The 12,328-nt window shown below is 44.2% G+C and overlaps 1 protein-coding gene across 1 annotated transcript in view; it reads right to left on the bottom strand.

Moving 5' to 3' along the window:
• Positions 1–783: 783 nt before the first annotated feature.
• MTUS2 (microtubule associated scaffold protein 2) overlaps positions 784–12,328 on the bottom strand; it is a 200,520-nt gene continuing 188,975 nt past the window's right edge. The window contains exons 10-14 of the mRNA XM_056858098.1: positions 10,430–10,503; positions 8,454–8,552; positions 4,465–4,584; positions 3,878–3,975; positions 784–1,003 (exon numbers count right to left, since the gene is read on the bottom strand). Coding sequence (XP_056714076.1) covers positions 787–1,003; positions 3,878–3,975; positions 4,465–4,584; positions 8,454–8,552; positions 10,430–10,503 — 608 coding nt within the window. The 3' untranslated portion in view covers positions 784–786. The remainder of the gene's footprint in view (positions 1,004–3,877; positions 3,976–4,464; positions 4,585–8,453; positions 8,553–10,429; positions 10,504–12,328) is intronic.

Here is a 12,328-nt window from a genome sequence, read left to right as displayed (position 1 = left end):
TGACCTGGATGATGAGTAACCATGGCATTGTTTAGAAAAGTGGTGGTTTCTGAAGGCAGTTAATGATTTCAGGATTTCAAAGTCGCTGGTGTTTTGCTTTAGCAAATGGACCACTCAGTGGCCATTTTGAAGGTACTTCTACTTCTGTGTAACTCTTTTAGTTTGGGTAGAAATATTCCTGGGAAGCTTCGACCCAAAAACCAAAAATGCACTATCATTTCAGTATAAGACTTAGGCACAAGTTAGAAAAATGGCTGACGGTCATGAAAATAGATCAGCACTTTTGTAGAATCCATTCATAAAAAAATGCAATTCGGAGCTGCTTCAGCTACATGTAAAGAAGTGTGTTATGCGCTCGTTCCATGTGTTTCATGTTCCACACACGGAAGCAAGTACTGTCCAGGGTGCACACACAATCACAGCTATTCCAAACTTGAACTTGCAATTAACCTGAAATACTGCAGCGAAAAGTTCATTCGGTCTGAACAATAAGTAGTGACAGCTTTTCTTTGCATTTGGCTCTAACCCTGGCAGAGGCCTTCACACATCAGACTACACCGGATATGCTATTTCGTGGGGTCCAGGGGCTGATCCTAGGGGCTTCTGACACCGGGACCACAAGAGTATACTGCCTAGAAGTATACAGCTGCACAGCTAGAGAGCATGCTGGTATAACAACAGACCCCGGAGATCTACTTATAACTACGATTAATACGTCCTCGGATGACAACATTCAGTAGACTAGGATTTGTCACAGACGTCATCTTGAAGAGCTCTGTAAGCCTGTCATCTCAGCACGGTGCTGACTTTTACAGGGGTGGGCGGTCCGGACGAAGAGCGGTAAATCCGGGTCGGAGACGTAGGAGACAGTTTCACGGGGCTCTGAGGTTCTGCCGTCTGCAGCTTCCACAGCAGTTCTTCATTCGTTCGGCTGAGCCTCTTTTTTTCCTCAGTTTCTTTCTCAACATGTTCTTGGAGATTAGCGTTTTCTTCTGACAACTGTCTGCAAAAGGGAAACGAGGTATTGTCAAGTCTAAGCTCTACTGGACTTTTGCAATTTGCATCATACCACTGTGATTATTTTGCAAACATACTGATTTAGATCCAACCAACTTTTTCACTTAATCTTGACCATATCTTCTTATTGCAGCCACCATACCATAAGGCCATGCAGTTCACATGATCCCCAGCACTGCCTTTTTTTGCGGCCAGATTAAACCTTCATCCTCCCTTTTCCACCAACAGAAAAAAACGGATTGGCTCCAACCCATTGTTCTGAAATCAGCGTACTTGTATATTTTGGATCCTACCTTCCGCTCACTGGCTTCGTCCAAAAGGTCGTTTAGACCGTGCTCTTCCCCTTCCCCCCACCATCAATGTCGAAGTTCCTGCTGTTCATATTATATTATTGCAATTAAAACGTGATGTAAGACAGGTCATCTTTGGTAACACAGTCTGGAAAGCTTTTCTTGATCTTGTGCCACGAACCTTAGGGTGAGTTTACACATGCATGTTCTGCCCTTTCTCACTGCAACAGTTTCTGTCATCATCATCTGGTCACCTTCAGGATTTCTCAAATGCACTTAATGGGCCTTTGAAAACAATCCAGAAATTTCAGCTAACTGCCACACCATGCGAACTACTTGTTTAAAACTGTGGGGAATGGTTTTTTAAAAGTCTGCAGGGTCCAGATTTGGCTCAGAACTGTGGTCTGAGGACAGGATGGCCTCTTACCTCCTCCCACACTATTTTCCCAAGCCAAAATGGCCCCAGGGGTGATTTGCCCCATGTTGGAGCAAACTCCTCACATGCAGCAGTTAGGGTTGCCAGGTCCCTCTCTGCCACCGGTGGGAGGTTTTTGGGACAGAGCCTGAGGAGGGTGGGGTTTGGGGAGGGGAGGGACTTCAATGGCCAAAGCAGCCATTTTCTCCAGGTGAACTGATCTCTATCAGCTGTGTAGAGAAGGCAACTGATGCATGTGTCAACCAGCCTTTAGCCAATATAAGCAGAAGCATTTCTTAACACTTTAGGCCAGAAAGGTCAAAGCCATTAATTCCATGAGAAGGGGGTCTATGAACTCAAACTAAGTTTTACCCTACAGAATGTGTATGCTACAAAGGATGATGCTGAATGTTTCAAAAGTTGGACAAACAGCATCTTCTCTGCAGAGGCAATAATCAATCATTAGTATGCTGGAGGATGAGAACTAGGAATGAGACGGCCAATTTACTGCCACTTCCATGAGGAATTTCAATTGGGGCTGTGTCATGGCTGACCCACGCGTCTTAATAATGCCACCACCTTCTCAAAGATTATTTGCTTTGGCAAACAAACAATACAGTTGTCCTCCAATTATTACTTCATCACCCTCCCACATACGGATTGTGGGGAGGATTGTGGGGCTTTTTTTGCTGTGTCATCTGATGCTGAAGCCAGCAGAGGAAACATTCAGGTTACAGCAGCGATAGCTTTTAAGCAAGCAAAAAATATGAGACAGGGAAAACTGCCCATATATTGGAAAGAAGCCAGAATGGATGCTTTTTTGTCAAGGAAAAGAAGGGAAAAAATAATGGTGCAATGGGACAATGAGCCAAGCTCTGCCAATATGGAGGTGGTGGGAGGTCTTGAAAACTGAGTTTATATAGGATTTCTGCGCTCATATATTGGGCTAACAGAATGGAAATTCCTTAGGGTTGCCAGGTCCCTCTTTGCTACCGGTGGGAGGTTTTTTGGGCGGAGACTGAGGAGGGTGGGGTTTGGGGAGGGGAGGGACTTCAATGCCATAGAGTCCAATTGCCAAAGCGACCATTTTCTCCAGGGGAACAGATCTCTATCAGCTGTAATAGCAGGAGATCTCCAGCTATTACCTGGAGGTTGGCAACCCTAAAATTCACCCCGCTCAAAGTGGTGTAATTTGAAATACGCATCTGCATTTATTAGTTGTACTCCCCACAAAGGTGAAAAGTGCCTTCAAGTCGTAGCAGACTTATGGAAACCCTATAGGGTTTTCAAGGGAAAAGATGAACAGAGGTGGTTTGCCACTGTCTGGTTCTGATTAGCGACCTTGGACTTCTGTGGTGGTCTCCCATCCAAGTACTAACCAGGGCCGACCCCTGCTTAGCTTCCGAGATCTGACAAGATCAGTCTAGCATGGGCCATCCAGGTCAGGGTCTTCCCCCTTGCTCATGAAATAAAAGTCAACACCAATCTTTGACAATTGGATAAGTACTGAATGCTCCAAGCAAGGAATAATGTTCACAGAGGAACCTGAGTACGGAGCACAGGATCAACACAGAGACTGGTGGCTGCTATCCTAAGAACAAGGACCTGGGACTAGGATACATTGTACTCAGGGCAATTTACTTCTGAGTAAAAATTTTCAGACTTGCATTGGAAGTGTTCAATGCACTCCACACACATTATCTCAGTCATCCATATGACAGTTATGTCAGGGAGAGCAGTATTATGGACCTTCTATTGCAGTGGGGGCTGAGTTTGATGAATAGTGGCTAACTATAGCCACTTCACGCATTTATAGAAAATTTCAAAGATATGCTCATCCCAGGTCAGAGGTCAGTCTCTCAGTCGCTCTGGCATGAAGCACACTAGGTGACCTAGAGCAACTGTCCCTAAGCCTGACTTACCTCACAGAACCGTTGTGAGGATCAGATGGGGGGAGGGGTCACCATGTACCTCACCCATGACTCCTGGGAAGAAGGCTGAGATAATGATCTAGTAACTCAGAATTAATTACCATCATATAATTCCATGCACCTATAAAGAAACACCGCTCATGTCACCATGAAAAAGGATCTGAATTAAAACTAGGCTTTTATGTTTACAACGCTAAAGCTCAGGAGAAAAGACTCAAGCTGACCTTGTCACTACAGTGTTCTGATCGATCCTGACTCTCAGGTCTTCGTTTTGCTGCTGAAGCACCTGGATTTTTTCTTCCAGTATTAAGTTCTTTTCAGCCTGCAAGAGGAGAGGTCAGGTTACACTTAGAGCAGCAGCAGACAACATACAGGAAAGGAGAGGATCTTCCATAACAAAAGTCCCTCCCATTCATCTCAACAGAAGTGATTGCTTGGACCCAATGGTGTAAATATTAGGGAGCTCACTGGGGGTTCACCAGACTAACAGCTGAACAATTACTAGTCCTAACTTAGAAACAACTCTTGCTTCATGAAGAGAACCAAGATGTAGAGACATCCTGCAGATTTCCAGCCAACAGAGATCAGTTCACCTGGACAAAATGTCCGCTTTGGCAACTGGACTCTATGGTATTGATGTCCCTCCCCAAACCCTGCCCTGCTCAGGCTCCGTCCAAAAAACCTCCCGCCGGTGGCGATGAGGGACCTGGCAACCGTATTGTTGCCAATGATGGTTTTACAAGCTCTTGAGTCACTTTCCTACCTACCTTCTCTATTGTTTTCTCAACAAGCCAAACCCCACAGAACTCACCAGCTTTTCTAGATCTAAGATCCTTTTTTCCTGTTGATGGATTAGTTGATTCTTCATCTCCAGAACCTGCCTGAGGCTGTTCATATCTTCCTCTAAGTGCTGGTAGGGAGCAAGCGCAACCTGAAGAAAAAGCAATGAGAAACAGGACCTTTAGGCTTGCCCGTGAGGAATCTTTCTGCTGGGGAAGAGGAGTACATCCTTGGATGGGTGACTCCTTCCATCCAGTACAGGAGGCAGGACTTCCAGAAGCTTCTGGAATCTCCACTGGGAGGAGGAACCATCTCAGTTTGGAGGCCTTCACTGCTGAGGACCAAACTTAACTATAAAAAAATAACATCACTATCCATTTAACGGAGAAGCGAGGAGAATTATTGTCAGATGCCTTGAACCAAGAGGAAAGGCAGGATGTAAACGTTTTGATAAACAAACAAGAAAACCATTGGTGGTTTCTAATTATTTCAGTTAGTTCAGATTTCAAATACCTTTTTTGGCATAGTGCAATCTGCATTATATAAAAGGATAAAAGTTAGAGTAAAATAAAATTAATATAAATCATTCCTTAATGTTGTGATTCTACTTTCGACTAGATTTCCATTGGTTGACTACTATCGTCAGAAATTTTGCCACATTTTCGGTTATCTCAGGATCCTTAGCAGCTAATAGTTTGTAAAGTATTTTTGTATTATTTGAGGAGAAGTTCAAAACTATAGGTTTTATGAGGTTTCCTCTTGGGGAATCATAAAGATGGCAGTCCAAAAGAATATGAGACAGGGAGTCAGGACATCCTGTGCCACATCTGCAGACTCTTTCAGCGTAAGGTGTTTTCAGGAATCTGCCACGGAGGATCGCTGAAGGCAATGAATTAGTCCTATCTTGCATAAAGACTTTCCTGAGCTTAGGATTGTCAAGACGGTCCAGGTAGTTTAAATGGAAATTAGGTGGAAGTCCAAAGTATTGAGGCGAGCAAGTTGGCGGCGTTAAAGGAAATTTGCGCTGGAACTCGTGATCGGCTAGTCTTTGTTTTATTAGACTTAGGATATAACTCTCGCTGGACAGAAGCAGGGAGTCCAGGTCGATGCCTATTTGGGCAATTTTCTTTTTTACCTTGATTGTCCATTCAGAACATTCAGTCCCGTAGGGGTCTTCTAGTATTTCAGCTAGAGGGAAACCCTAATATGGCTGAACATAGGCCCAACTCAGGATCAGTGGTGACTTGTGAGGCAGCATAACAGGGTAACAGGGTTCTGCTGTGAAGCAGCAACCGAAGGGGACGGTGAACCCAACATCCTTACTGGAGGGTGACACAGAAGAGGCATGGCGTTGGCTACTTCAGTACGGTTCAGGTACATGACTGCTATGTAGCCAGTAGCATCCAGAACTGGCACAGATGGTGGCCCACAACTCTGGTGGCCCATACTGGATTTTCATGACCGTCAGCCATTTTTCTAACGTGCCTAAGACTTATACTTAAATGATAATGCATTTTTGGTTTTTGGTCAAAACATCCCAGGAATATTTCTACCCAAACTAAAAGAGTTACATAGAAGTAGAAGCACCGTCAAAATAGCCACCGAGTGGTCCATTTGCTAAAGCAAAATACCAGCGACTTTGAAATCCTGAAATCCTTCAGAAACCACCACTTTTCTAAACAATGCCATGGTTACTCATCATCCAGGTCAGAATTAGCAGACCCCAGGCCTCCACTACCTCCAGTGAGGAGTTGGGTCCTCCTCTCCCCTGTTCATTATTAATACAACAGCGAGGTCTGATGGTTAAAGTGTTGGGCTAGGGCCTGGGGCACCTAGGTTCAAATCCACATTTTACCAACCAGATGACCTTGGGTCAGTCTCTCTCTGTCTCTGACTAACCTACCTCACAGGGTTGTTGTGAAGATAAATAGGGGAACAGAGAGCCAGGCCTGCCAACCTGAGCTCTTTGGAGAAAGACAGAATAAATCAGGAGCAGATGCTTACTATCCAGCACCAAACGTATACAGGCCTGGTTAGTCTCCTCCTTTTGACCAGAAATAGCCCCCACGGTAGGTCCAACATCCCTGCCCTGCTCAGGAAAGGATATGTTTTAGGAGAGGAAGAGTTCCTATGTCTAAATTTAGACACTGCAATAAGCAGTGCTTATTCCCTGGGTGGGGGAGGGTACACTTAACCAGGGCCTTGGAGTGGGGAAGCATTTCAGAATGTCATAAATAGGAAGTTTCCTTTAGTACGCCATGACATTTTATGCACGGGATGGGATCGCAAATGTGTGTGTGTGTGAATGTAGCAATGTGGGCGTGTATAGCCTGCTGGAAAGTGGTGCCTGATTGAGTAAGTGGTGTTTCTGTGTGTCTCTTGTTCCTGGGTTGTACTGATTGTAGCTAATGGTTGAAGTTTGTATCTGGTCAGAGAAATGGTGATTGGGCCCTGCTGACCACACTTTTACCAGATGACCTTGGGCCAGTCTCTGTCTCCAACTAACCTATCTCACAGGGTCGTTGGGAAGATAAATAGGGGAACAGGGAGCCAGACCTGCCAACTTGAGTTCTTTGGAGAAAGACAGAATAAATCAGGAGCAGATGCTTCCCCCCACCTTCTCAAGAATTCTTCTACCAAATTATGCTTCCACAAAGGTGAAGGTACTGCTGGAGTGAGATGGAAACAGCAGCCCCCCCATGCACTCATGAATACTCCCTCTGAGTCCAGCCAATTCATTTAAACAATAGACAATTGTTCTGGAGTTCAATATTTATTGCTACATGCATTTTACAGGATCGGCAAGCCCTAGTTTTGATGACATCACTTTGCATGAAATATGTCTGAGTATTTTAAAAACAGATTCCAAGTAGTTGCTTGAACTGGAGAGTTAGGAAATATTGAACCTAAACTGGAAGTGAACCCTAGTTTTTAATAGTTGGACTCTTGGATAACAATGATGCATGGGGTGAGAAAATTATAGCAAAGTAATGCGAGTTAGAGAGCTCCGTGGTGCAGAGTGGTAAGCTGCATTACTGCAGGCAAAAGCTCTGCTCATGACTTGAGTTCAATCCCGACGGAAGTCGGTTTCAGGTAGCCGGCTCAAGGTTGATTCAGCCTTTCAAGGGTCGGTAAAATGAGCACCCAGCTTTCTGGGAGTAAAGTGTAGATGACTGGGGAAGGCACTGGCAAACAACCCCGTAAACATAGTCTGCCTAGTTAATGTCGGGATGTGATGTCACCCCATGGGCCAGGAATGATTTGGTGCTTGCACAGGGGACTACCTTTACCTAATGAGAGTTAAAGATTAAATGGACAACAATTTAAAGCATAACCTGTGAGTCAGCCCCATTTCTGGCACTACCTGAGCTGGTATTACTTTTTGCCAAGCTTTGAAGTGAGACAGCAAGGTAGACTTCCCCTGACTATGGAAGATCCACTGTTTTAGAAATTGGTAATAATCTCTTTTCCTTTCTGTAAATGTATTGAAATGTATTAGGACAGCAAGGGAACAGCTTGTTGCTGGGCAGGATATCTCTGTGTGTCTATGTCTTTAGTAATTGGGGCAAGAGTCATGGAGGGTTACAGTAAACCATAACAAGAACTGGGTGAAACTGTTACTCTACTGCCGCCTTTATGTCTGTAGTGCTATCAGCTTTACCCTGAATGTTGATGGGTTATCACATCTTGAATTTGGATAAATATCTCTCCCTCAGTACAGGGCTCAGAGATTTCTGCCCATTAGGGCCTCTGAGTCAGCAGCTGCAAATAAACTGTTTTCTTGAAATAACGATCTCAGGTCTCTCTCTCCCCCCACAAACCCCCGTTTACCACATCAGAAGCTTCACCAAACTTGTTCTGGGCCATGCAAATGATTCTGGATCATGCAAATGATTACAATGGTATTACTTCAAATCATGGAGGTTAGTGATGTTCATTACTACTATGAAGTCAAGTGACAGATACCCCCATGGATTTAGAAATTACTTCTATAACGTGACAAGTGAGTATCTCAAGTACCTCTAGTTGTTCTTCAGTGTTTTTCTTTAATGCCTCTTCAAATCTTCTCGCTTTGTCCTTTAGCGACTGGCTCTGAAAGGTGAGGGTATCTACCTGGTCCTGTAATTATAAAGCAGGCCTAAGATCTTTTCACATAAGGCAAGATGAATAATTTTAGGCAGCATCTGAGAGAGAGAGAGCCTTTTACGTTAATGAATCATCCATGGGTTGTCTTTTAGGAGAACGAGTCTCTGAAGTCCTCGTGTTTGTGTGTTCCATCCCTGTTGATCCTCCCCTGACACATAACTCAGATACTGAACATTTCTTGGGTTCCCTTCACACATACTGAATAATGCACTTCTAGTCCACTTTCAATGCACTTTGCAACTGGATTTTACTGTGTGAAACAGCAAAATCCACTTGCAAACGATCACTAAAGTGCATTGGAAGTGGATCAAAAGTGCATTATTCAGCAAATGTGGAAAGAGCTGGACAACAGAGCAAGCTGCAATCTGTTATCTTTCATATAAATCGAGATCTCAAACCATAATCCCAGTTTGTAGGTAAGAAAGCCATCCACACTTTGCTGTGACTTCAAAGAAGTATGAAACATCTAACTGTTGTTTCTCAGGGATCCAGACATATCCAAGTCATGCATGACACCAAGAATATCTGAGGCTTCTCGTAAGGAGAAAAGCCAAGATTTATTACAAGTGCAGCTGGAGAAAGTTATTTTAAACCTGGTTGAATCAACAGAACCCACTATTCATTTCTTGATTTCATTTCTATCCAGCTTTTCAAGCCCAAGTACCCTCCTGGAGGAGGAGGAAGAAGAAGAAGAAGAGTTGGTTTTTATATGCCAACTTTCTCTACCACTTAAGGGCAACTCAAACTGCCCTTCCCTTCCCACAACAGACACTCTGTGAGGTAGGTGAGGCTGAGAGAGCTCTAAGAGAGTTGTGACTAGCCCAAGGTCACCCAGCTGGCTTCATGTGGAGGAGTGGGGAAACCAACCCGGTTCCTCAGATTAGTGTCTGCCGCTCATGTAGAGGAACAGAGAATCAAACCGGGTTCTCCAGATCAGAGTCCACCGCTCCAAACAACAGTTCTTAACCACTATTCCACGCTGACAGAAACCAGCCACAACCTGCTTCACTTCAGCAAGGCTGCTGTGTCATGTACCTTCAGACTAAGTAATAACTATGAAGAGGCATAGCCATTATTTTGTTTAACAGTGTGCAAGACAGTATGACAGAGGCATAATTTTTCATGGTATATTCATATATTTGTTCTAACCTGCTGTTGACTCTAAGGCCATTTATGCATGGCTGTTTCTTTGCAGTCACCCCGCCGACTACTTCGGGGCTTTGCCTTGATTATGCATGCATTTTCCAACCGTCAGAGGTTGCCTCACTCTCCCCGCATGTTTTCGTGCGTTTTGCCCGCGTTTTCTGGATTTGTGTTTAGCCAGCATCCAGAAAACTCGGGCAAAACGCGTGGAAACACAGGGGGAGAGCAAGGCGACTTCTGATGGTCGGAAAATGCATGCATAATCAAGGCAAAGCCCCCAAGTAGTCGGCGGGGTGACCACAAGGAAACAGCCATGCATAAATGGTCTAGGTTTTTGTGAGCTCCAGGCCTGGGAGTGCAGCTGCTACTCACCTCCTGCTTCCTGAATAAACCAGCTTCTTAGACTACTCTGTTTGGATCTTTGCTAGGCAGTCATTTAATGCAGAGGTATGAATAAAACCAAACAAGCACCAGGGTGAAGGGTCCATTTCAGGAGCAATCGAGTGTGTTACATAACTGACACCTCATGCTAGCTGGCATCTAGCTGGAAATCCCGACGTAGACTAATCCTCTGCGAAGTCGCTGGCAAGTAAGCAGTGCTTCAGCACTCAAACTGGCTGGAAAGATTCTGTTTCTCCAGAGGACCATTATAACGATCAAATCTTTGAGACAAATAGTCAGGTTTTATAAGAAATGGAAGTCCTAACCTGGAGTGACAGGCGCCGCTTCTCAAAAAATTCTTCTAGCTCTCTCTTTTCCACTTCATGGGACAATTTCAGTTCTGCGGGGAGGGAGAGGGAAGAACACATTAAAACATCACTCTGCTTAGTGATTTAAAACTGGGCGCATGGTGCACTCATCACCCACAAACCCCAAGGTCCATCCCCTTATAATGGTGCTCCATACAGGCAGAGTATTCCTTATCCAAACATCCCATATCTGGACTGATCCAAAAACCGGACCCTTCGAGCCAGCATGCAGGCAGATCCATGCCACCTGCTTTCAATGTTTCCTCTCACCTAAAAAAATTAAAATACAATGTACACTGCATTGTAGATGGAGACTGAAAGCCTTCTGTTGTTAGTTAGTTTGTTGTTGCTCTTGTTTAACAGCTGATATAGGTATTCTGGTGAGATAGTTACAGATTTGCTTTCTGATGGTTCAATTTACACAAAATTATTTTAAAAGTGGTTTAAAATTACGTTCAGGCTCTGTGTGTAAAGTGTATATAAAACATAAATGAATTTGGGTCCCATCCCCAAGATATCTCATTATGTATATGCAAAATTTCCAAAATATTCCAATATATGGAAAGATCCAAAATATGGACCACTTCTGGTCCCAAGCAGTCCGGATAAGGGATACTCAACCTGTGTTATTGACGAGCATATGAGACAGCCTGCCACTCCAGTGCACCTCCCATTGAGTGCGGGAGGGGCTGTGGCTCAGTGGTAGAGCATCTGCTTGGCATGCAGAAGGTCCCAGGCTCAATCCCTGGCATCTCCAGTTAAAGTTGCCCAGGGACAGAAGCTGCCCAGGGACAAGAGGGAAATCCCCATTGCATGCAATAGGACTGAATACTTTGGCTATAAGAAAACCAGAAATTCTTCTAGAAAGTAGGGATGGCAGGGCAGTTCAGACGACATCACTATAATGAAAAGCACAGAGCAGGGACACCTTTCAACCAACAATTGATTAATTGATTGATTGATTGCATTTATAGTCCACCCTCGTTCCCAGAAGGCCGGGCACAGAGCGGGTCACAACATTAAAATTCAGAAAACATCAGTTAAAACATACTCTAAAACATACTTTATAAATTATAAACTCCAAACCAATACAATAAATACAGTAAAGTAAGATGGCACTAATACAGGAGACAATCACAGGCACTAGAGAAACCTGGCCAGGTAGTGGAACCCCCAAACCAGGTTGGGGGAGGATGTAGAGTTTTACATGGTGATTTCTGACTGAGCATGAATGCATGAAGCTGCCTTACATGGAGTCAGCCCATTGGCCTCACAAGCTCAGTATTATCTACTTTGATCAAGGTGGGAAGTCTCTCGTTCAGCTCATCTCAGCTTGAACTCAGTAGCTGGCTTGAGGAAATCCACTGTTATCGCAACCTCAACCAGCATCCCCTATAGACTATGGGCATAATTAAAACACAGCCTTACCTTTCATGGCTATTGTTAAGGATTACCAAGACAAACATGCCTTCCACCATTGGCCCACCTAGCTCAATACAGCCTGCTCTCACAAGCAGTGGAGTGCCAGGATCTCAGTTACAGAAGGGTCATTCCTAATACTTGCTATATTAAACTGTTTAACTAGAGTTTAACTAGACTGTTTAACTGTTTAATTAAACTTGGGACCTTCCTGCACACCAATGGCATGCTCTAGCACTGAGCCACAATTCCTCTTGCTTTTCCCTACTAAAATATTGTATGTAAATCACTTTAAGTGCTACAAAGCACCATATAGGAATGTGAAACATTTTAAGCTAGTGTCTGCATGTGATCTGAACAAAGAACTCACATGCTGAAGTTCTCCTTTTGTGCCCTCATGATTTAGCACTGCAGACAGACATTCGGCCATTAATAGCC

Source organism: Euleptes europaea, chromosome 12, assembly GCF_029931775.1.
Source record: "Euleptes europaea isolate rEulEur1 chromosome 12, rEulEur1.hap1, whole genome shotgun sequence".
Taxonomy (NCBI): Eukaryota; Metazoa; Chordata; class Lepidosauria; order Squamata; family Sphaerodactylidae; genus Euleptes; species Euleptes europaea.
This window is presented reverse-complemented; position numbering and strand designations above follow the sequence as displayed.